The sequence below is a fragment of the Apis florea genome, unplaced genomic scaffold (genome assembly GCF_048593485.1).
Source record: "Apis florea isolate Af1SG1 unplaced genomic scaffold, ASM4859348v1 contig_3170_pilon, whole genome shotgun sequence".
Taxonomy (NCBI): domain Eukaryota; kingdom Metazoa; phylum Arthropoda; class Insecta; order Hymenoptera; family Apidae; genus Apis; species Apis florea.
This window is the reverse complement of record NW_028256714.1, coordinates 5143081-5168747: the sequence shown is the minus strand read 5'-3', so window position 1 is coordinate 5168747 and position 25667 is coordinate 5143081. Positions and strand designations below refer to the sequence as shown.

Below are 25667 nucleotides of genomic sequence, written 5' to 3'. Positions count from 1 at the left end.
TTCTTTTTTTCCTCTTCCTCTTGCTTTTGTTTTTTAGTTTCTTCCTGTTCACGTTCTTCCTCTTCTTTATCTATTTTCATTTTTTCTTTAATTTTTTCTTTCTTTTTCTTCTTATCTTTTTTTTTCTCTTCATCTTTTTCCCACACTATTTCCATATTTAATATTCTATCACGAAGCAGATTTATATCTCTCATTAAATTTGAAATAGGTGTCTCCAGTTCCACAAGACCTTCTCCACTTAAATTATCTTTCCAAAATTTTTCAACCTTCTCACTAGACATTTCCAACTCATTTAAGCTTATCGTCAATATTCTCAACATTCCGAAGATATCTGCTATTTCAGAATGTGATGGTTCAACCATTGGTTTATCAGCAGATTGTTGACGAATAATATCAATTGCCCTTCGAAGTTTCTTTAAAGAATCTATCGAAGTTTCTTCAATTTCAGATCTTTCCAATACATTTTGAATTCCTTGTTTCAATTGTTCAAGAGGCTTAATCAATGCCTTCAAAGCTTCATTCTCGATTTGAATTTCTATACCCAATAAACCTTTGTAACTTTCTATCTTATTATCAATCGATTCGATAGAGTTGTTCATCTCTTTAATAGAATTCATCAATTTTGTCGATATTCTCATCACTTCTTCCATCGAGACAGTAGTTTCTTTTCTTTTTCTTTCTACATTCTTAATTTGAACAGTCGAAACAATTTCCAAAGCAGCTTGCAAATTTTTCAAAGGTTTCTCCAAATTTTCAAGATATGCAGTTGACGATTCTTCCACTGTCATAATCTTTTCCTTCAATTGCATTAGAGGTTCAGCCAGTATTCCAATTATAGTTTCATCTATACTTGAGGTCTGTTTCTTCTCAGAAAATTGTTCCTCAATCAATGATATACTCTTTTCTAAATTTGACAAAGAATCTACGATAGCATCGATACTAGCTTCTTCTTCTTCTACACTCATATCAGTTTTGTTTTTCAACACCATGAAGCTTTCGTACACGTCATTTAGAGGTTGCACCAGTATTTTAACTGTCTCATATTCAATTTCTTTTTCCATCTCTTTATTTCCAGCAATATTTTTCTCCATTTCAATGATCGTTGATTTTATAACTTCCACTGGTTGCACTAATTTCTCAACCATTGTCCAATCTGGTGTATCGATCCTTGAGAACTCTTCAGCAATTCCAGGCTCTGGTTCTATCACAACGCATTCTCGAATCTCAGCTATAGATCTCTCTATCTCTTGCAATGGAACGGCCAAACATTCGGTAATCCAATTAGTCGATTCCTCTGGAATTGGCTCTACATCAGGCGACATTACTCTTTCTTCAAGTATTGAGATACTTCTGTGAAGTGTCATTAAAGGCTCAGCCAAAGCAGTCAGCAAGGATACTTCATCAACAGGTCGATCTATTGCGGATTCAATCAGCATATGATCCTCGATCAACGCGATCGAATTGCAAAGTTCTTCCAGAGGCTCGATCAACGGATTCAGAGTAGTGTCCATCCTCTCTTCATTATCAAACGACTTCTCTTTAGCAGACTCGATAGTGGTTTGCTCAAGGATAACGGACGCTGCTGCATTTTTCAGTTCCAACAATGGTTGCGCCATAGTCTTTAGCAGAGATAGATCCTCCTTTTCCGACAATGCAAATGTCATCTCGTTCGCGTCCATCGATTTCCGTTCTTCGACAACTATCGCCAAACATTCCTTCAATTCGCTCAGAGGTTTGGCCAAGCCTTTCAATGCCTGCGTCTCCTCCTCAGAAATTGACAGAGCCATTTCAGAGGGTGATTCTACCGTACCTTGATCCACTATCATAGGTTCTGTCACCTGAATCTTCAGTTCTTCAACAACATCCGCCCAAGTTTTCAAGGACGACACGTCCTCGGATATGGTGTCTGCTATCGGTTCAACGATCATCTGCTGATGATCTACAGTCGCCATGCGTTCTGCCAGATCGTGAAGAGACTTGGCAAACGTCTCGAACACACTCTCAGCTTTGGATAATTCACTAGCGATTTCCGGAATGGATTCAGTGACCTGCTGAATGGCGGCCACCGAGGTCTTCAAATCTATCAACGTTTGCGCCATCGTCTTCAACTGAGAAGCATTTTCTATCTCTGACAAACTCTGCACACCTTCCTCGATCATCATGTGCTCTTGGATCGTTGCGATTGATTTTTGAAATTCTTCCAGTAATGGTTTCAGTGTCATCTTCTCGAACGACACTCGATCAGTCTCCATGATTTCCTCCATTGTTTGCTCCATCACGTGTTCTCCTTGAATGGCAGCGATGAAAGATTTCTCCAATCGTTGCAATGGCGGTATAAGCTCGCTCAGTATCGTGACAGATTTCTTCGTTTCCGATGTTTCCAATGCTTCCGTCTCTTGGAGTTTGATCTCTTCTATCGTCGAAATGGATTCTTGCAACAATTTAGCAGGAACAAGAATGCGCGGGATTTGAGTTTCGAGCTTAATTGCTTGTTGTGATTCTATCTCTTCTAAAATTGTGGCAATCACTCTTGGTCTCGAAACAATGGCGGTGCATTGTTTCTTGAATTCTTCCACGGATTTTCCAAATGCCTGCAACGCGGACGCATTTTCGACGTCTAGAATTTGTTGGCCAGGTTTCTCTATCGTTGTCAATTGCTGAACAATAGCTACAGACGTTCTTAGATCGCTTAACGATCTTTCCAAATTTTTTATCGCGGCGAAGTCTTCGGTATCGCCTGTCAAACTTATGGTTTCTTTGGCAAAAACTAACCGTTTCTGTATTTCTGCAACCTGCTCGTTCAATTCTTCCAACGTAGATTTGACTGGTAATTCTTGTAATGCTGGAATTGCCTGAGAAATCTCTTCGACAGTCTCGTATTTGGTTATTGTCTCTTTCTTCATAGCTGATAAAAACGATTCCTCAAGCTTGCGAAGCGGCTGCACCATATTTAAGAAGATCACAGCTTCCTGTTCTTTCTTCTTCCCTAATAATTCACTTTCTTTGTCTATATTCATAATCGTATTTTGCAACGCATTGATCGGTTCTATTACAGTTTTCACAAAATCCTCGCTTACTTTCTTCTTTATCGAGGCTTCTTTCACGAGTTTCTTCACTTCCTGTTGCTTCATTGCACTCAACAATTTTTCACTAGCTTCTTCCACTGATCGTGCAAAAGCCTCCAAACGGGAATTTTCTTCTCCTGTTTTCAATTTTTTCGTTTCATCTTGCTTGGCAATCGTGATCTCTTGAACAGCTGCTACGGATAACTTCATTTCTTCCAACGTTTTTTCAACTAACCTCTTCGTCAAACCAATTTCACTAGTAATCTCTGAAGTTGAAGCTGATTCACTCGTTTGATGTTGAATGATGGTTATAGATTTCTGTAATTCTTCCAGAACAGGTTGTAAATTCAATTTTTCAACAGCCACTTTATTTTTCTTCAATTTTTCCGCAGTTTCTTCTTCTACGATTTTTCCTTCCTCCACCGCAGTCAACAAGGCTTGTTCTAAGATATACAATGGCTCTATAAGAACATTCAATTTCATTTCTTGTTCTTTTGGTATTTTTAATTCTTCGACTTCCTTTTCTTGTTCGATTCGCAAAAGTGATTCGCGTAAAATATTAACCGTGCTGCTAATCTTCTGAAGAATTTCAACATCCACCTTTGCTTGCCTTTGTTTCTCACCTTCCTTCAACTTCATTTCAATTTTTTGTTGATTAACCACTGTCGAGCATCGTTCTTCCAATTGTTCTATCGATTTAGCAAAGGTCTCTAATACAGATGTTTTCTCAATCTTCATTTCTTCGGTTTGTTCTACGACTATTTGCTGAACCGCACTAGTAGACATTTTCAATTCCTCAATTGCTACAACGATATTTTTAACAGTTTCCAATTTAGACGTTTCTGAACTCGCAGTTAATTGTTCTTGAACATTAACCATGCTCTCTTTCAATTCTTCTAAAATTGGTTGAAGAGCCATCGTTCGAGGAGTTTCCTCTTTTATTTCTTCCACAGCTTCGAACTTCTGCCCACTCGCTTGTTGAACAGCATGCACCAGAGATCTCTCTAATTTTTCGAGAGGATGCACCAATGGAGTCAACGTCTGCACATATATCTTTTCCGTATCCAATGTTTCTGTTTCTTCCAAGCTTTCTTCCTGTATCTTCATAATAGTCTCGCGCAATGCAAGAACCGGTGCAATAATTGTCTCGAGAACTCGTGCATCCAGTTTTTCAATTTCCTTCAGCTCAACTACCGTTTCCTTCACCTCCACTTGCTGCTGACTGACCACAGCTAAGCATTCTTCGAATTCTTGCACCGATTTGGCAAAGTGTTCCAAGACAGCTACCTTCTCTGTATCTGATAATTTTTCTTCTTCATTCGATTCAACGGTAATCACGCTTCGAATGATATTAAGAGAAGAATTCAGTTCTTCCAATGACTTTTCAGCTGTTTGCACGAGAGAAGCTGGCTCGATGAATTGTGTTGTCGTTGCGTGCAGTTTCATTTGCTCTTGCACCATTGCTACACATTTTTGAAGTTCTTCAACGACAGGTGACACGTTCAATTTTTCCGTGGAAAGTGTTTCTTGTGACATCTCTTCCGCCTTTTCGGTTTTTATCGAGACAGCCTGTTGAACAGTGGAGGATAAACAAGTTTCTAATTTCTGTAACGGTTCTATTAAGACATTTAATATATCTGTTCTTTCTTTTTCAATCATTTTGGAAGAATCGAGAGCTTCGACTCGTTGCATCTTTTCTTCCTCGATTTTATTAATTGTTTCTTTTAAAACTTGAAGGGGATTAATCGCCATTTCCAGTATTGCTATTTGTGATTTTTCCAATTGTTTAGGAACCAGTTGCATTCTTATTTGCTGCTGAGACACCACTGCCAGACATTTTTGGCCGATTTCTTCCATGGATTTCGCAAATGATTCCAAGATCGATGTTTTATCAATTAGATCACTGACTCGTTCTGTTTCAAAGCACATTATCTCTCGAACAGCCGCTACTGAAGATCTTAAATGCTCCAATGGTTCTTCTATAGCTTCCACGAGTGACATCTCCAATTTATCGCTTGTTTCTTCTTTGGATGGTTCCAAAGGTACTTGTTCTTGAATTACTGCAATCGATTTTTCCAATTGGTTCAGAACAGGTTCCACATTCAATTTCACCAAAGATTGAATGTCTTTCAAACTTGAAGTAGATTCTTCCTTAATCGTACTCATCTGTTCAACAGCTACGGATAACGATTTTTCCAATTGTTCCAATGGTTCGATCAAACTGTGCAAAACAGTTGCTGCCTCCTTTGTTTCAGCCAAAACTAGAGTTTCAACCTCTTGTGTTTGCTGTTCGTCAAGTTTCGATACAGTTTCGCGCAAAATTTGAATTGGACTTGCTATAGTCTCCAAAGTTTGTTGACCAAATTCGAGTTTAGCCACTTGTGGCTGCTCTATCAAGCTTACTTGAATCTTCTGTTCACTAGAGACAACTGAACATACTTTTGCTATTTCTTCCATGCATTTGGCAAATAATTTCAGAGCCGTTGTTTTCTCTTCACTCGACAATTCTTTAGCCTCTTCCGTTTCGAGAGTTTGTATGGCTGTTACAGCCGACTTCAGATTTTCTAATGGGCTTTCTATTAATTCAGCAACGGATGCTTCCATTTTTGTGACAGATACATCGAGTTTTTTCGGTTGCAGTGCTGTTTGTTCCTCTATCACGGCAATAGACTTTTGTAGTTTTTCCAACACAGGACTTAGTTTCAATTCTTCCGCAGTTTTCTTCACTTCTTCAGCCGTTTTTATTTCTGATACGCTCACTTCACGAACAGCAGTGCACAATAATTCTTCCAGCTCTTCCAGAGGATGGATCAGAGGTTTCAGAACCTCGACTATATCCTTATTCGTTTCGTCCAGACTTCGAATTTCTTCGATCTTCTGTTCTTCAATCTCGATAGTTGTTTCACGTAATAGTTGAATAGGTTGAACCATCACTTCCAAAACTTGCTCTAATTCTTCTTTTTGGATCTTTTCAGAAGCTTTTACTTTTACTATAGATTGACTGACAATTGCCATACATCTGTCTCCCAATTCTTTTATTGATTCGACGAAGGATTGAATAGCCAATGTCTTCTCTATATTGGATACTGTATTTACACTTTCAGCTTCCGTGGTTATGACTTTTTGTACTGCACCAACAGAGAATTTGAAATTTTCCAATGATCGCTGTACCTCATTTGTAATTTGTACTTTGCCTTCAGAATTCTTCATTTCCTCACTCGTCTCTAGGATCATTTCTTCTTGAATTGTAACGATGGATCTCTTCAATTCTTCTAGAACATTGGCTACTGGAATTAATTGTAACGATTGAATAGGTTGTCTCATTTCCTCGGTGATTTCTTCAGTTGCTAATGTTTGTTGCTGAGCAGAGACGTTCAAAGATTGCTCCAAATCTTCCAGAGGATGGATAATAGTATTCAAGATAACAGCAGCTGTCTTCTTCGTAGGCAAATCTAATGTTTCAGTCTCTTCTAATGTTTGCTCTTCTATCTTCGCAATTATTTCGCGCAAATTTTGTACTGGACTTACTATTTGTTCCACGAGATACATGTCTAATTTCGTTTCTTCTTCACTGATTAATGCTTGTTGTTCTATTAATTCGACTGATTCTATTGAAGGTGAAACAGAACCAATTAGAGAGACAGGTTTTACTTGTTCCTGAGAGACCATGAGGACTTCTATGAGCTCTTCCAGAGGCTTCGCTGTGGTTTCTTCGATATCTAGATTTTCTTCTTTCGATTTCATTACTTTGATTTCTTCGACCACCTTCATACTCTTCATTTCAGTTGTCTTTCGTATCACTTTTATAAGTTCAGAAATTATTTCATTCACGTTTTGTGCATTTGTAGACAAGAAGAAATATTCCATAGGAAACTGCCCAGTTATTTGTTGAAGTGAAGAAAGTTCATGTTGAAAAGATTTCAGTGGTTCTAAAAGTACTTGCAGCGACACCATCACATTTTCCTTCAATGCTGGAGCTAGATCTTTTTGAGTTAAATAAAGAATTTTTTCTGTGGCTTGTTCCACATTTATTAAGGTATCTAACAGACGAATGAATTGCACTTCTAATTCTGGGATCGAAGAAGAAGATAATGTAGTTCGAGTCGATGTACTCGTTGCTTTTAAATCGTAAAGAATTTGTATTAAGGCAGTTAATTCTCGTATTCTTCGTTTTTCTTCTTCAGATCTCGAGGAAAGTGGTTCTTCTAAAGCTACAGATACGAGATTAGTTAATTCTTTGAAAGGTTGTTGCATAATATTGATTGACGATGCTGTTTTTTGTATGAAATTTATTTTTGCTTCTTTCCTTTCTTCTTCTGCTTTTTCTTCAACTTTTGTCAACTCTTCCATTTTTTCGCTCAAAGTTTCTATCATCTCTTCTTGTTTTACCGTTTCTTTATCTCTTTTGATCGTTAATTCTGTACTTTCATCTTTTTGTATCTCGTTCTTTATTTTGTCAGAAAGTTCTTCAATCTTTTCTTCTATTTGTATTTTTTCTATATCTTGTCCTTCTGTTAATAATTCTGATTTTTTGAATTCTTTTATTTTTGTTTCTTGATTTAGTATTTCTTCTATTTTTTTAGATTTTTCTATTTCTATATCATTACTCGTTTGTTCTTCTGTTTCTTTAATTGCTGGTTTAGAAATTTTTTCTTGTTCTTTTTTTAATTCTATCTTTTGTCTGCTTACTTCTTCTACATTTTTTTCAAGAGTAGATATTTCTTGCGATTTTTCTAATATTTCAGATTTTTCTTCTTTGCTTACCAATTGTTTCGTCTCTTCAGATAATGTCGTTTGGCTATCCGAAATTTTAATTATTTCTTCCGTCTTTGCTATTAGAATTTCCGGTTTTTCTTCTTTTATTATTGATATTTGATTATCTTCAGAGGAAGCTTCTACTTTTTCCACGATCTTAACCAATTCCTGTGGCATTTCAGATAAAATGTCTACTTTTTCTTCTTTTATTGCTAGTTCTTCAATTTTTTCAGCTAATATTTCTACAGGTTCTTCTTTTCTTATTATTGCTTCTGTTTTCTCAAATTTTTTTTCTTCTTGAGTAAGTTCCTCAACTTTCTGAGGTAAAGTTTCCAAATTTCCTTCTTTTGTTTTTTCTGATACCGCGATTATTTTTTGTTCTTTTTGTGTAGTTCCTTTTATTTTTTCATGTGATTCTTCTATTTTTTTCTGCTCTTCAATTTTTTCTATCAATGATTCAATAATTTCTTCTTCTACTTTTGGAGGTATAATCTTTTCACTATGTTCTTTTATCTCTATTACTTTTTTCTTTTCAGTATTTTCTTCATTCTCTTCTACATTTTCAAATACTTCTATTTTCTCTGCTTTTGTTATCTCTGTTTCTTTCTTTTCTTGTATTTGTTCTTCTACTTTTTCTTTTTTTTCCAATATTTCTGTTTTTTTACCTTCTTCAATTATCTTTCTTTCAACGATTTCTTTCTTTTCTATCACTTTTTCTTTTGTTTCAATCAATGCTTCAATTTCTTCTTCTTTCTTGATTATTTCATCTGTCTTTTCGGATAATATTTCTGGCATTTTTTCAGTTTGTAACGATTCTTCTATTTTAGGCATTGCTTCTGCTTTTTTTTCTTTCATTATCTCAAGATCTTCAATTTTCTTTTCTTTTATTTCTTCAAAAGATTCTATTTTACTTTCTTTCATTATTTCAACACTTTCAATTTTTTGTTCTTGTTTGATCTCATCAAGAGATTTAACTTTTTCGTTTTTCATTTCTTCGAGAATTTCAACTTTTCCTTCTTTATTTACTTCAGAAATTTCAATTTGCTCTTTTATTACTTCTTCAGGAATTTTTATTTTTTCTTTGATTTCATAGATATCAAATTTTTCTCCTTCAGTTTCAAGTTTCTCTTCTGTTGTTATTTTAAGAGTCTTAGCTTTTTCTTCGAGAACTTCAATTTTTTCTTCTGTCATTCCTTCAAAAGTTTCGACTTTTTCTTCTCTCTTCATTTCAATTTCTTCAACTTTTTCTTCAGTAGTTTTAATCTTTTCTTTTTTCTGAATTGCTTCGTGCATTTCAATCTTTTGTTCTGTTATTTTTTCGAGCGATTCAAGTTGTATTTCTTTCGTCACTTCAGGAGCAATAATTTTTTCTTCTTTCATTTCTTTTAAAATCTCCACTTTCTCTTCTTTTATTTCTTCTGCGATTGCGACTTTTTTTTCTTTTATTTCTTCTATTGTCTCAGCTTTTTCTTCTTTCATTATCTCAAGAGTATCAATCCTTTCTGTTTTTACATCTTTCTGAAGATCATCTGTTTTTTCTTCTTTCATTCCTTCAAGAATCTCAATTTTGTCAGTTGCTTTTAATTCAGTTTCTTTTACTAAAGATTTTTTATTATCTTCACCAACTTTTGAAACACTTTTTATTTCTTTTTCAGATTCAGACTTTATTTCTTCTATCGTCACCGTTTCTTTCTCTGGTGATAATTTTTTGATAGTCAACACACTTTCTACTTCCTCCTTCGAAACTTCGATAATTTCATCAATAATTGTCTCAATTTGCGTAATAGTAATCGGTAAAATATTTTGTTCTTCGATTTTTTGACCTTCTTCTTTTTCTACTTTCTTTTCTATCGTTGTTTTCTTCACGTTTATCATTTTATCGATCTCTATTATAGAATCTTTTACACTCTCCAAAACATCCACCATGGCAGACAACGTTTCCACAAGAGAAGATCCTTCAGATTCCCCTTCTCGAATCAATTGGGCTCGATGAAGCGACAAAGAAGAAGCCAATTCAGTTGTAGAATTAGCCAAAGCTTGAAAAAGTGTCACAGATTGACTCGAAACCATCGATATTTCTTTCTTTTCAATTTTCTCTTTTAAAGTACTCAGAGCTGATCGAAGTTGATTAGTCGGATAAAGAAATCCTTCGACGATGGCTTCTTCGTCAACTCGTTGCTCGTTGTACGTTTGCATAAAATGTGTCTGCGATAATGTAATTTGTTTCTGCAAACCTTCCAAAGATTTGGCGATTATTTCGTGGATCGGTTTATCTACACTCTCTTTCAAAGTTGCAATCGTGTTTCTCAAGTGATTGAACGAGGTCGAAAGATTGTACTGAAGAGTGAACTCGGCGGTGCTAGATCTTCGTGAATAATCAGTCTTGCCAATTTGCTTCAGAACAGAGATGGAAGCATTTTTCAAGGAGTTCAATGCACCTTCGAACATCGAGGCGCCTTCTAGATTGGAGACTCTATCCAAGATGGCCGAAGCTTGCCTTTGAAGACCTTCCACAGCCTTTGAAATGACGCTTCTTCTTTCGTCTAACAATGCCCCCTCTGGAACTAAGCTTTTTCGACTGCTTTGAACCATCGAAAGACTACTCAAAAATTCCACCAGAGGTCCAACGAGGCTTCGAAACTCTACGATGATAGCTCTTCGTTGATCCAATAGCTCGAGTTCCTGAGATGTGATATTAATGGTGTTTATTAAATGATCTAAAGGTTCCACCAAAATTCTTGCCACGTCTGTCTCCAATGTGTCCTCAGCTTGATTCTCGAGAATCTTCATTCGTTCCTCGATATTCTTCAAGGGTTTTGAAATCTCACGAAGAAATCCAAGAAGCTCTTGTCTAGAATGTATGTCTTTTACAACGATTGGTATCGTGTCTTTGATATCTCTGAGAAGATTCAGAATTGGTTCGCAATTCTTTTTCAATTCAGAGTCTCGATCGAGCTTCTGAATTGCGTAATTGATCACTTCTGTCTCGATTACATTCAAAGGTAAGATTAAATGATTTAAAATTACCAATTCTCGAGCGCCATGTTGATGAGACTGTTGGAGAACCTTCTGCAGATCATTCAGTGGCTGCACGAGATTTTGTATTAAGGAAATGGTTTCATTGACGATCTCTTCGCGAGATTCTACGGATTTTCCACGAGTTTCAATCGTTACTTGCATCGAAGAGATTGTTTTCCTGAGTTCTTCCAAAGAATTGGCCAACAGAGAGACTGGAACAGTGATGGCTCCAGTCGTAGGCTCTTCGAAATCTTCTAAAATATTCGTCACATCCATCTGAATCGTATCTAACGTCTTCGACAATGAGAAAATCAAATTCTTCATTTCTTCTTCCTTTTTTGTTTTCTTCGTATCTTCTTTTCCTTTTGGCAATTCTTCTATCGTCGTAAGCAATTGTTCCGTTCTTTGAGAGCTGATCTCTTCACCTGTAGTCTGTTCCATTATCGATTCAGTGAATTGCGTTTCAGGTAATATTGTAGTACTTTCCATCAGAGTTCCTTCAGGAATAGTTTCTTGAGAAATATTCGATGTAATTTCTTCCTTCTCTCTGACAATGGTTTCCAAGGGAATAGATTCTTCCTGAATAGTGATGTCTTGAGAAGTTATTGTTCCAATTACTTCTTTTTCTTCTCGTGTCATCGATTTTACCATCTCCTTCAATTCTTTTTTGTAAAGCACTTCCTTGATGGAAATAGGTATTTGATTCTCGATCTCTTCCACGATATCAATTATAGGCCTTAGCGATTCTTCTTCAGCATGGTCTCCAAGAACGTCCATGACAGTTTGCAGAAGATATTTCATGGGTCTGCTCAATCCTTCCAAAGTAGATAAGTCTGCTGGTTCGTGATACATCGATATGGCGTTTCGTAATCTTGTCAAAGGTTCACGGAGTCCAGTCAATGCCTCTATCAAATTTTCATCACTAGGAGGCTCTGAGTATGAGGTCTCGATAGCAATTTTGTTCACGTCTCGTTTCAAATCCTCCACAGTGGAGCTCAGAACAGATTCTTCTTCATCTTTCGCACTGTCATCCGATATAGTGGACAACCAGTGTTTCATGGGATCCAATGATTTATTAATTCTATTAGCCAGAGCAAATGATTTAACCTTTTCTTCCTTCGGTTCTTCCTTTTTAGGAATTAATTTCTCTGCCTCTCTTCGAGCTTTCTTCTTCGCTGCTTCTTTAGCGATCAACGGAGTGTCCTTTTCTATTTCTTCCAAAAGTTCCAAAACGGGAAGAATTAAATCTGTCTTTGCCTTGCTGTCTATCATTCTTTGAATCAAACTCTTCAATTTCTCAATTGGATTTAACAGATCCTTCAAGATTTGTTCCTCCTCAGGCTCGTGTTCCTGGGTCAACAGAGATCTCTGAAGGCTCAACAGACTATCCTTTAGCAAATATATTTGGCCCACGATTTGTTCGTCTATTGGATTCTTCAAGTTGGCGATTGCTACTGCTGTCGAACCAATATTCTGTCGAAGATCTTCGACACAAATGGTCAGACTCGAAGTGTGAGCAGGAAAACTTCTCTCGTGTCTTTCTAAAGCTGACGAAAGAGCGAAATGAACGTTGCTAAGATTCTGATCCGTGTTTAAACTTTCCAAATAATGCTTGGTCGCTTCTTCAGCCTCTATCAATCGGGCCACAGTCTTCGGCAATTGAGTCTCGATTTCTTCCAATGTCGTCGACAGATCTTTTATCGAGTTGATAGCTTCTTGTGATTGACAATGGAACAACACTTTCGATACCGTTACCTTTAATTTCTCTATAGGAATTGTTATTTTACGTATCATTTCAAGTTCCTGGAACGTTCTTTCTTTCGAAGCAAGAGCTTCCCGAAGATCTATCAACGGTTCCTTCACATCCAACAGACTGTTCAACGTTTGATCTTCTTTAAGTGTCATCGCTATGTGAGCTGCATCAGACACGTATTGTCTGAGCTCTACAAGGCAAACAGTTATCTCCGAAGAAGCTAGCAATTTTTGAGAATTCGCCGCACCATTTGTAACCGAATCCACATCTTCTATGCTTTGCAAAGCAGAGCTTAAAGCCGATTGAACGTCTATCAGTGAATCTAAAATTCTATCCGTCAAATTTTGTGGCTCTCCTTGCGTCGATTTCGAAGATACTGTGTCTTCCAACTCGTTCTCAGTTCCACGAACAGTTTTCTCGAGGTTGTTCACCATGTCCAGTACAGATTGCAAGGATTTCTCGTTCAGATTCGTTATCGTCGATTTCAATTGAGAGATCGCAGGTTCCAACAGCTCGAACACTGTTTCACAGTTCTCAGCCATGGATGTCGACGTAAGAGCGCATTGGAGGGAATAGAGAAGACCTTCCAGGCTTACCAGCGATTCTACACCTATCTCTCGTTTCTGAGGAGTCTTCAGTCTTCGATACATCTCGTCAACTCGATCGAAAATCGAAGACAGCCGAGGATCGAGATTACCCGCCACGTTTTCGTACGATCTCAAAGCTTCTTGAAGAGTGAGCCTCACCTCTTTCAGAACATCTTGCTTAGATTCTTCTATCGTTGTTTTACGATCTTCGATCGGCTTCTCGTCTTTCACCTTGTTAATCTCCTCGATGGCCTGCCCGACAGAATCTTGCAAAGATTCTATCAGCTTCGTTCGATGTTCCGACAAAATTCCTCTCGTCTCGTAAGTCTCCAAAGCTGATCTCAGTGTGTCCAATTTCGCCTTCAGTTCACGGGTCGGAGGTATTAATTCGTCCATGACTTTAGACGCTCCTACAATTTTTGTTTCGATCGCGGAAAAACGACCCAAGGCTCGAGCCATGTCCTCAACAGACTTCGAAAGAGACTCAACCACAACGGTATCTACAGTTTCTATCGTTCCCTTAGTTGGATCCACGGAAACGTCGTTCAAGAAGAAATCCAACGTGTTCAGAATATCATCGAATCTAGCCACTAATCGCGAAGCTCTTCTGTCCACGGTCAAAACCTCTCTCACGTTCTCGTCTAGCTTAGAAACCGCGGATGTCATCCTGATCAGAGCAATAGGCTTCTCACCTTTTGCACGACCGGTCAATTCGTGTTCGATCTTGGTGATCCCCATCAGAATCTCGTCGATGGGATCGGTGAGGCTTTCCAAAATCGCGATCAAGTCCATCTTACGGTTCTTAACGTTCTCCTGGCGTTCTATCAATTCCATGCCGCGAAGAAGCTCCTCGGTCGGGCCTCCAATGGATTCCAAAAGGGAGATCCGTACCGTCTGATTCAACGATCTGTCTCCTGCACTCTTCAATGCCTTAGACTCTATGGACGAGACTTCCTCGCACAGCGTTTGAATCGGTTTGATCACGTTCTCTTTCACGATTGCTTTACACTCTTCCTCGCTGCCGCTGTTTAATTTGGTCTCCAAGCTATCGATGCTGACCAAAGTATCGCGAACTATCAGCACAGGCTCTTTCATTTTCCTCATATTGTCCAACAATCTCTCCTTGTTGCTCTTCGACAAGGATTTATCAGATTCACCAACGCTCCGTTTCTTTTCGTCAGATTTGTCAGCCGCTTCTTCCACGTACGGTTCTTCGATCCTCTTTATAGACTCTATTCGTTGAAACGTCTCGGTGTTGGCATTTACCGGCCCACTTTCTCTACGTTTTCCATCGATCTCACTGGCAATCGATGATTCCTCTGAGCTACCTTTCTCTCGTCTGTGCTTCTTCTTTCGATGCTTCTTCTTCCTCTTAGCAGCGCCGGTTACAGAGTCGAAGGAGGAGTCGCCGCCTATCCCATCATCTACGCTGGAACCGGCCGTTTTCTCCCCGCTCAGACTACGTTTCCTCTCACGAATGTCTTCGCTCCCCTTCTGGATTTGATTCTCAGAGATGGATAATCTTGCGGAGGAGAGAGCATCGGCGAAGGTGTCGCTGTCGTCTTGCTTTAACGAGGATACGGGAGACATCGGTGAGACTGGTGAAAATGGCTCGTCCCTTTGGGCGCTGTGGAAGCTTTCCGATTCCATCTTCTGACTCTTCTCGCTTTTCTCGCTCTTCGACGAGGAGCTCGACTTTTTCCTGGGCGGTCTAATTGGCGGTTTGTCGTCCTCGTCCAAACTGTACTTGGCAGATCTCTTCAGGGAGCTGCGAGAGTCTTGATCCGGGGATGAGAACACTCGAGTCACGTCGTCCATTATGGAGACGTCCTCGAAATCGGCCTCGGTACGAAGATCGTCGCCGTCTTCCGCGCTGACGAAGTAGTCTGGAGACACGTCGATCACCACTGCTTCCATCAACAGGTTGCCAGAGTTAGAGGACTCTTTCACGAATCGCATTGGCGGAAGTTCGATCACGTTGTGCTCTATAAAGGGTAAGGAATGAGAGGAAATTTGAATTTCATAGTAATCTTTTCTTTTTTTTTTTGTAGAATTTAATAATATGCAATCATAAAAATTATAAATTTACGAACTATACAATCGATGTCTTTTTAAAATTTTCAAACTTTTTCAAAATTCAAAATTCTTGAAATTATAAAATATAGAATAAATTATATAATAGTTAATAATAAGAATTTTATTTAAAAACGAATGTTGCTATGTGTGTATATTTGTAAGTAATAGTAAAATTGTACATGTACTTGCCTGTAACATGTTCAGACAATTGATCAGCGTACATCTCGACGATTTGAAGAGCTTCTTCCTCGGTGAGATCAGGGGTTTCGTAGAGGCTGACGGAAACTTCTTTGCCGTCGAAGCTGAATGACACTTCTCCTCGATCGTCTAACGTGACGGAATGGTCGGTTTGGGGCGTATCGTACAATTGAGACGTTCTTTCTTCGTGAATGGTCGAAAGCGACAAATTTCTGGCAAGTTCGTGGCCGTTTGGAGATTGTGGTTCCTTTATTTCCTTTCGAACGGGCAGTTTATCTGTTAAACGAATTAGTAAATAATTTAATAATTATTTTCTTGATAAAAATTCGTTTCAAATACCTTCGAAGCCAAGAAGAGAGGCAGAACTGCTGACAGTTCCCATGCAATTGGTCGCCTCGCAGGTGTAAGTCCCAAGGCAACAGGTGCCATCTTGTCCGGAAATGATCCTGTGAATGTCTCCCGGCTTCAACTCGACGCCATCTTTGTACCATTTGAGAACCGGTTGCGGAACACCGATCACTTTGCACTCCAAGTTGACGGCGCCCTCGTCTGACAATATGGCGCGCAAACTCTCAAGAAATTTCGGTTTCTTGTAGTGCTTGGGAATGATTAGTTTCAGAAAGCAGGAAGTGATGCTTTGACCGTGATCGTTGGAAGCAACGCACTTCCACTCGGCCTGTACGACAATGAATTTCTCGTAATTTCTTTTTTTCTAATTATTATATCGCTTTCTTAAACGAGACAATACACTCACTTGATCGGCGAATTCGAGTTTTTGCACATCGAGATGGCAGATGCCAAGATTCTCCTTGGCAACTCGATATCTCTCGTTCTCCTCCACCGGTGTATCGTCCCTGTACCAAGAGAAGCTTGGCTCTGGGGAAATACTGACTGCGAAATTTTGAAAGATAAATATCACTTGAAATATTGCGTTCATGAAAAATCGTGTCTCTTATAATTAAATTATAATTCAAAGATTTAGAGAAATTGGAAATTATCGGAGAATGTTTAATATAAATAAGAATAGATTCGTTATATTTAAATTAGAATTTAAGTATATTATAAGAAATAATTAGAATAAAAATCAGTATATTAATTTTAGACTTATTAGATTTATGATTAGAAATTAATAATATTTAAGATATTTGTTTATATTTCTAGTGAGTTTATTTATTTGCAAATAAGATTAAAGAAAAAAATTTCACTTTTATACCTGATTTTAATCTAAAAGAATCTATAATAATGACAGAATTATTATATAAAAAAAGTAATTTACCATTTATAGCATTCGATTTATGATTAAAATTGTATCGAAATTTGCAATCATTACCTTGTACTGTAAATCGAAAATCCTCGTTGATCCTCGCCTCGCAACTTCTAAGACCTTTGATAAAAATGGGCGGTTGATTCGTATTTAGCAGTTGCAGGCGTTCTTCTTCGTTTAATTGATTTTGAATATCTTCGATCGTTAATTCGGCTGTACTCCTTGCCTCTCCCATACAGTTTCTTGCAATGCAGCAATAGGAACCTTATCGAAATGAAAATGAAAAATATTAAAAAAATAATATCACGAAGTTATAAAATTATAATTGTTAATGAATTAATAAAATTAAAAATAAATAATTTGATAAATAAATTCAGATTACAATTCTAATAAGAATATTTATTAATCTAAAAAATAAAATAATTGGTCAAAATTTTTTCCCATTTTAATTAGATTCTGAAAAATAAAAAATTAATAAAATTGAAAATACACAACTTTGAATAATTGATATGAAAATTTCTAAAGTCAAAATTGTATTAAAATTTTTAAAAATATTAAAATTAAATGACTAGAAATTAAATTAGCTGATAATCGATAATTGATAAAGTTCATGTTTGAACAGTCTAATTAATTCGATATTTCAAATTTTTGAAAATCGATACCTAAGGAGTTGGTCCCGGTCAATTGATAAACATCTCCTGGTTTTAGTTCCTGACCGTCTTTGAACCACCTGAGCAATGGCGTAGGGAACCCTACGACTTTGCACTCGAACGACACGAGACCTTCTTCCGTTAGGACAGCTTTCAAACTTTCCATGAAGCGTGGTTTCCTGTAGTTCTTTGGAACTTGACGAATAAAACAATACTGGTCAATTTTTAAGAATACCAATCTTATATATCATGTAATAATTCTATTTAATTAATTCTGAATTCTTAGAATTTTTAAGGATCATTCCTTATTTTTTAATCTTTTTAAAAAACATGGAAAAACTTTATTTTTTGACTTGATTATTATTATTTACTTTGATATAATTTGTCAATGGTTAACGAGGATAGTTGAAAAATTTAAATGAATTTAACTTCTTCAAAACTGATAATACATTTCAAAGTAATTTTTACAAGGATAGTTTAAATTGTTATATTTCATTTTGAAAATTAGATTTAACCTTATTTTTTAAAAATTTTTATTATCTTGGAAAAGATAAATGTATTTTAAATTTCAGAACAAAAGGAAAAATATATTTCTCTCGAATTAAATTCTTTATCAAATGATGATAAATTTACCCAATATTCAAATAAATTTAAATATATGGTAAATCGAATTAAAAATTTAAAAAGAGATAATTTTTCTACTTACTGGACATTGCAACGTGACAAGTAGTAAACTGTTTCATATCTTCAGCGCTCGTGGCGACGCATTTCCACTCGCCCTCGTCCATGGCTTCGACAGGGTTCACCTCTATGAAGTATCCACCAAGGCCATCTTCCATCACGTGGTATTTTTCGCTGGCCTCGATGCGCCCCTCCTTGTTGTACCACGTAATTGCTTTCGGCCATGGTGGTACTTGAACTAATGTAAAATCACAAAAATTGAAACGTAAGTAAATTTTATAGATTAATTGGAAAATAGCTCAATAATCTAACAATAAACACAGAAATATCTAATCTACGTTTGTAATTATGTTTGTATTTGAATTTAAATTTGCCAAAAGTATTCGTATAACAGAAAAACAAAGAAGGAAGATTTTTGTACCGTGACAAGAAAGCCTGAGAGTGTCTCCAATCCTGCAACACTCGTCTTGCAGAATCTTCGTGAAGGTAGGAAGAGGTCCGGACGGTGTCAAGGAATCAGCTGGTTTCAGAGAACCCTCCCTGCTACCTTTTCCGACTACGTGTACCTGAGAAAACGAATCGATACACCATAATTTGAACAATTTTATTTGTTTCAATTGAATTTTTTTAAAGTTGTTATTAAAAATAAGAAACAACAAGAAGAAGAAGAAAAAATTCATTAATAACGAATAATTTAATATTATTTATCTTATTACTTTTTTTTCACTAAATTATCAAAAAATTTGAGAACATTCTTAAAATGCTTATTGCGAACTTTCTATTTTATTATACAATCGCTTGATCTAAAACGTTTAAATAGTTTTAGGCGAAAATAGAAATTTCTTCGAGAATGGATTCAAGAATAATTAAGTAATTACTTACTTTTGAAGAGGAGTAAGCAATTCCCATACAATTCACTGCCTCGCAAGTATAAATTCCAAGGGATGTTGGATCGTCGAGGTTGGCAGTTAAAGCGAACACATCGCCAGCCTTGATTTCTTTGCTGTCCTTGAACCATCTCAACACGGGGGTGGGAACACCGACCACCTTGCACTCCAAGGACACTGTTCCAGTCTCTGTAAGAAGAGCTCGTAGCTCCTCCACGAATTCTGGTCTTTTGTAAGCTTTTGGGACTGTAAATTAAAATAAAGAAAAAAAAAAAGACAGAAAGAGTTATAAAGAAGTAACTTAAGAATTACTAAATGCGACGTAAATAATAATCGTTCTTTTATTTATAATAAAATATTACTGAGGATTTTCTTCTTGAGTGTGCGTAACACTGAAATGGAAAGTAGAAAATGATTGCATTTGAAATAAAATACAAAATAATAAAATAAATCATTGTTTTGATTATCTCAAATATTCGTCTTAATGATTCTTCGTAAATAAAAATTCTTCTAGATCAAAAAATTAAAGAATAAGAAAAGTATAATAAAAACTTATGAAAAGAAGCAAGTGTTTAAAATTTAAAATTATAAAAGTATTGATATCTACGTTCAAAAATTCCAATTTATAAAAGAGTACATCAATATCTTTCAAATTTATTTTTACAATTAAGAAAATTCAACAGAAACAAAGTTCAAAATTACATTCCTTATAAAAATTTCCCAATCTTATCAACCACAATTCGTTTACGTTTCCAACTATACAAATTTCCAAATATAAATGAAAAAAAATTCTAGTTTAATTTCTTTTTTTTTTTTAAAAAGCAAGTTACTATAGAAATTTCGCAACTTCTTTGGCCACAATCTATCTCTCTGTCCCAAAACGCTCGTTCGGCTCGGTTTCTATTTTCGGCAACAAGAGACTGAGCTTAGCCGACTCCGAGCCGAGTTTCTGGAAGTGTCTCGCTATCACCTCTCCTCGAATTTGACACGCGTATCCTTACCGATCACGGTGAGACGAGACGTGCAGGACGATCGCCCCCCTCGATTCTCCGCCATGCAGGTCCAGTGCCCCTCGTCCTCGATCGTGACGGGCGCCACGTCCACGCAGTAGAAGTTACCCTCGTGGACGAACGAGAATCTCGTACCGGCGTGTATCTGCTCGGCATTTCTGTGCCAAGTGATCTGGAATTCGATAAGAAGGACACCGTTGCGAGATTTAAACGGCGGCGAGCGCGTTGACGTCAACGACCTGTCAAACGACAACGCGAGCTCGTGGAAAATACGTTATTCGAGTGTAAAAGATTGTTTAATTTACGAAAAGAGGGAGTGAGTAATATCCAAGCAATGCGTTCCTTTTATTTCACAATTATTTTAAATAATTGTGATTAGTAATTGGTATTTTTATGCGGTGATCGTCACGTGTAGATAGATGGAAGAATTTTTGGTTTTTAGAATTATGTTGTATTCGATATCTTTTAATTTTATAAACAATGTTCACGCTAAAAATACAAATAAAATTCTTACGACAATTTTTAATTTATTTAAAATTTCAATTACTTCAAAAAAAAAAAGCTTGAATAACTCATATTTTTTCCCCTTTCCATTCTAATTTTCCAATCTTCTCTGTCATCCAAAATCTTGCCTTCTCAGATTGCCTATACAATACACAGTTTCTACAAGATTAATTTTTGAAAACAGAAAGAAACAGAAGAATTTTAAGGTTTTAATTTTTTAGAATTATATTACAAACAATATTCATATCGCCATCCATAATCTCACAGAAAGAAACAATACTCCCTCGAAGGAAAAAGCTTAAACAACTACTATATATACATGTATAAAAAATCAAAATTCTCTTTGCCATATTTTTCCTCCTTCCATTCCAATTTTCTACAACCATTACGCAATCCGCTCAAAGAGAGCATCGCGGAAAACGAGAGTTTACAGCAGTTTCTCTGCGGAGAGCAGAGACTTAACGCGGATTTAGCCGATCCGGGGGCATACCTCGAGGGCCGTAGTATACGCGCGAGCGTAATAATAGTCGTAATACGACGCGTAACGACCGTTCCGTTCGTTTTCTTCGCCTTCCGTCTCTGAATCCCGGGTCATGGACCTCTTGGCTCCCTTTTAGCGCGCGTTTCCCGCTTCGAAGGCAAAAAGTGGGAGCAGAGATCCGTAATAAGCGACCGGGTGATTTCGATCGCAACCCTTCCGGGTTGATCACCGACGTTGGCACGGATTCCATCTTCGCTTCACCCGGCCTACCAATTTTGGAAACGTTAGCTGCTCCTTAATTCGAGTTTAGTTTGAGAGTTTTATATTTTTGTAATAGGTTTTCGATTTGTTTCTCGTTCAAGCGGGTTTATTTTTAATTGTAAATTTTAAGTGTTTTTTTTTTTTTTTTTTTTTAAGTGTCAACAGTTATGTCGTTTACTTTTCTGAAAATTATATTCATTTGGCGAGAAAAATCGTAATGAGTTTGGTTTAACAAGTCTTGAATTATTATTGAATTATCCTATGCTTCAAATCAGATGTTTATTTCCATTGCGTAATTTAAGAAATAAAGGTATCTAAGAGTTTTTTTAGAAAAAAAGAAAGAATCTACTTTATCAAAATTGAAACTTAATTACTTATTTATTTAATAATTAAAGTAGTGCGGTTCTTAATTAATTAATTATTTAATATTAATAATTACCTTCGGCGTGGTCGAACTTCGAATTTCCACGAGGAATCTGGTCCTGGTGCCAACTTTAACAGCAAGGTCTGTCAATCTTCGAAGGAAGATCGGTGGATCACCCTCTTCCGAGATGGCCTCGTCGACGCTCAGATGAATCTTCTTCGAGGATCCTTTCTCGAATCCTTGGCCAACTCTCGTTGCCACAAGAGCGTAATGCCCAGTGTCGTCCTTTTGAGACTGCTTCAGGGTCAATTGGACCACGTTCCCCCTCATTTGTACCCGGTATCTGTCGGACGGTATCGGCACATCCCCGCGTATTCTGTAATTGGATCGAAAATCGTCGTTGAAAATACTCATTGAGCGAGTGTTATGTATTATCGAAGATATGAATTTTTTCCATGATTATTATGATATTTTTATCGCAATTAAATAATATGCTATACATACGTCATTTTGAAAAGTTAAGGAGTTGAGTATTTTGTTACACGAGTAATATTATCTATGTGTCTTTTGTTTCTTGGAAATTATTAATAGCTTACGATTTTACGCTGGAAAAGTGATTTATTCTGAATTAGAAAACATTTAAAAATTGTAATATTTATCATATATTATATTTCTTATTTGTCGAATAATAATAGGAATGGTTTTAATAATTAATCGATCCTCGAGATTCACGCCACCTTTGATATTTACTGTCGTTATAACGTGCGTGGGAGGCAGGAAAATTTGAAACAAGTTAAAATAAACATCGGGGGACTAAAATATTTCGTTCAAATTCTTCCAATTAAATAATATTGTTCGAAACACGGTAATATATCTCTTTTAACGATTCCAATAAATTTCAACGAAATTCAATCTTCATATATACACATTGTTGAAAATATCCCAAGATTAAAACGCATTCTATTTTCACTATTTGTTAATTCGTGAATCGTGAGATTTTACAACATCTCGAGCAAATGGAATAAACCCTTGTCTCGTCTTTTTTTCTTCGATTATCCAATCATTCACGAAATCGCATGAAAGACAGGTAACACTCGTGGATAACACCAGTGGTTACGATTTCTCGGTATACGTGGGCGTTCTATAAATACCGTTGGAACAAATCGTTTTTTGCTTTGAAACAAGACCGATGGAAACGAATTCACATCCTATGCGAATTCCACGCATTTCTACCTTTACGAATTGCAACTCATCGAGATTTCATTTCAGAGTAAAAAAGTGTTTGATAACAAATCTTTCTTATCGATGATCTTGTAATTTTTTGAAAGAAAATATTAAATTAATAGAATATTCAGAGAGATCTCGAAGAAAGTTCTTTTAAATTTTCTTTTTTGAATAAGTGCACGTGAGCTATTATATCATATAATCAATATAATCATTCGAATTAATGATAAAGAACAAGTCAGTCGACAAATAAGTCAGTCAATATCAGAGAAATACCTTTTGAACTTTTTGTCCACATACACGAAGCTACGCGTATAATAAATTAATGAGTGTCAATTGTTTAAAAAGAATGAATAAAATTTTTTATTATCAACAAGAAACAAAAATACTATTTATACATAGTCGCCTAACATTTGCAAGTAGCAAGAAACTAATTTATGTGTATCGTAAAAAGAATTTACATTCGATTTCCCAACGATTTCGTTTCAACGTTGAATCCTTCATTTCGTCATCCGTGTTTAAAATAATTCCCAGTCACATTTCTCTTTCATTCATTCAAGAAAACCGCACCGCGAATATGAACGGTGGTCGAATCGTAAACGCGCGATGGAAATCATAATTTTTTCCCCCTTTTCAAAAGGATCGCACGCATTAAATTCATCCGCGTCTAATCCGAGCTTCTGAATCATTTAATCGGGATAATTCAATTCAACCTTATTTATCCATTCAACGAGGTAGACTCTCGCAACTGTACACCCTTTAAGGGCAATTTATTCCACCAATTTTCAACAGCTCGCAAGAATTTTCTAAGAATTAAAACTTACGATCTTTAGTTGTTACATCTCCATGTATAGAAAATAGTATGCATAATAGTGCTGAAAAGTCTCGGACCAATGATCGATTGGAAAACACAGACGAGTCGATTGCCAGCAAGAAAGCGCAACTAGGAACACTTTCTAAAGGAACGAGGTCGGTTTTGCAATATCCAAATGCCAATTTCTGCCTGCCGCCGGGGCGATGGCCGATGTCCAATCGGACCGGCGATCATCGTCTTTCTTCTATTTTTTCACCGGTATGGCAGACGGTCGGGAAGATTCTATTATTTGCGCCGCTCATTCAATTCGCCCGTTTAGAAAATCTTCGTTTGCGCAACGCGCGCCATACCGCGTTGTAAAATTCGCGCCCTTCTCGACCTCGCGTGCACAGGCGCCTCTCCTCGTCGAAGCCGTGACGCAATGTCTATTTTGTCTAACTAAATAAATTCAGCGATTCGTGATCGATCCAATCGTCGTTTACCAAGCCTGCCATCTGATTTTCGCTGATCAACGAACAGTGAAATCCGTGGGAGAATCAAAAATATTGGAGAAAATTTGAAATAGTTTGAATAGACCAAGTATTGAGATGTTTCTAGAAGCAAGGAAACACTATTTTAAAATGTCGTTTCATTTGGCTGTTTGTGGGACAAAATGCATTTACAACGGTGGGTGTCCAGAATAATATTATACAAAAGTTGTAATAATATTCTCTTAAAGCGAACAGATCTATTTTAATTATATTAAAGCAATATCATATAATTTTCCATCTTATTCTCACCGAGAAAGAAGAAGATATCATATATATCTTTATATCTATCACAACTTTGCCCCAAAGATATCGTATCATGGAGAAACAACAGGAAGAAAAGAAGAAAGATATTCTCTAGATCGTAGCAAGATATCTCAAATCCATTCAAACCCTTCAAAAAATTCGGGCAATACGCGCGTTTCCCGCGGTCGAACGACACGTTTGCGCCGCCATGCTTGCACGGCCGAGTAAAAAGACGACGAAAATAGGGCAGTAGAGCAATGCCAAGTGTTTGAGGCGCTCTAGATCATTTGTTTGCTCGAAATACGTTGGAAGCGTGCAACCGATTTTTATTTAGACGCTTTTAGACGGAGAATGGAAACGTGCAAGATCCATCCTTCGATATTCAATATAATCTATGAGGATTATTTCGATAAGAACAGTCTCAATAAAACGATTCCTATTGATGCACTTGCAAAATTGATAAGAATATTTCGAGACTTTTACGAGATATTTTATATAGAGAATAAAATTTCAATTGGTGATGGAAATTTAGTTTTTAAATGCGTCATAATATAAATAAATTGAAATTGAAATTCTTTCTAGAATTTTATATTCGAATGATTACAGGATTTGGGGGGTTATGTTTTCAAATTAAATCGATCATCAATTTGAAACAAATATAAGTTAAAGTTGTTTTCGTATTTTGTCAAACCAATTTGAATTATTATTAAAATTAATCAATCGTTTAAGACAACAACAATTCTTTACAACAATGAAGATCGTCGTACCGGTATCCAGAACGTTCCCTAAACGATCCCGCGATCGAGTGTTTGTTGCCATTGGCGCATTTGCAACAGTCGCTTCCCATCTTCCCACCACACTTACTGCACACTTTTCCCACTATTTTTCCACGAATCAAGATTCAACACCACCAGTCCATGCATTTATCACTCGCGAGTTCCTTGAACCAACTGTCCCGAAGGAATGTGCCAGGTTTCGAGGGTCGAAGCAAGGGTCGAAGAGGCGGATGAAATCCGAACCGATGCATCGATCCTTCCTCTTCCCTCTGCCGCCCACCCTCATCGATGCTTATTCGATCGATAAACGTTGAACGGACGCCTCCTCACACGCATTGGCACCGCGTTATTATTATTATTTATCGCGGTATCGACAGGTATCGACAGGGTTGCAAAAATAAAACCGAAGGAAGCGTCCTCTCGTGCCTGAAACGTATGCCCGATGACTTCACCTCGACTATTGAAACCTATATATATTCCGTTTCATTATCACACGTTGCAGAACAAACTATTAATATTCACTTCC

General features: G+C 36.8%; 1 protein-coding gene across 1 annotated transcript in view; it reads right to left on the bottom strand.

Moving 5' to 3' along the window:
- The window catches only part of LOC100869469 (uncharacterized), a 66775-nt gene that overhangs the window by 36743 nt on the left and 4365 nt on the right, over positions 1-25667 (bottom strand). Inside the window, 11 exon segments of the mRNA XM_086910097.1 lie at positions 2-15163; positions 15444-15728; positions 15792-16128; positions 16207-16343; positions 16783-16980; positions 17379-17561; positions 18073-18285; positions 18469-18613; positions 18930-19180; positions 19936-20116; positions 21630-21930. Coding sequence (XP_086766223.1) covers positions 2-15163; positions 15444-15728; positions 15792-16128; positions 16207-16343; positions 16783-16980; positions 17379-17561; positions 18073-18285; positions 18469-18613; positions 18930-19180; positions 19936-20116; positions 21630-21930 — 17393 coding nt within the window.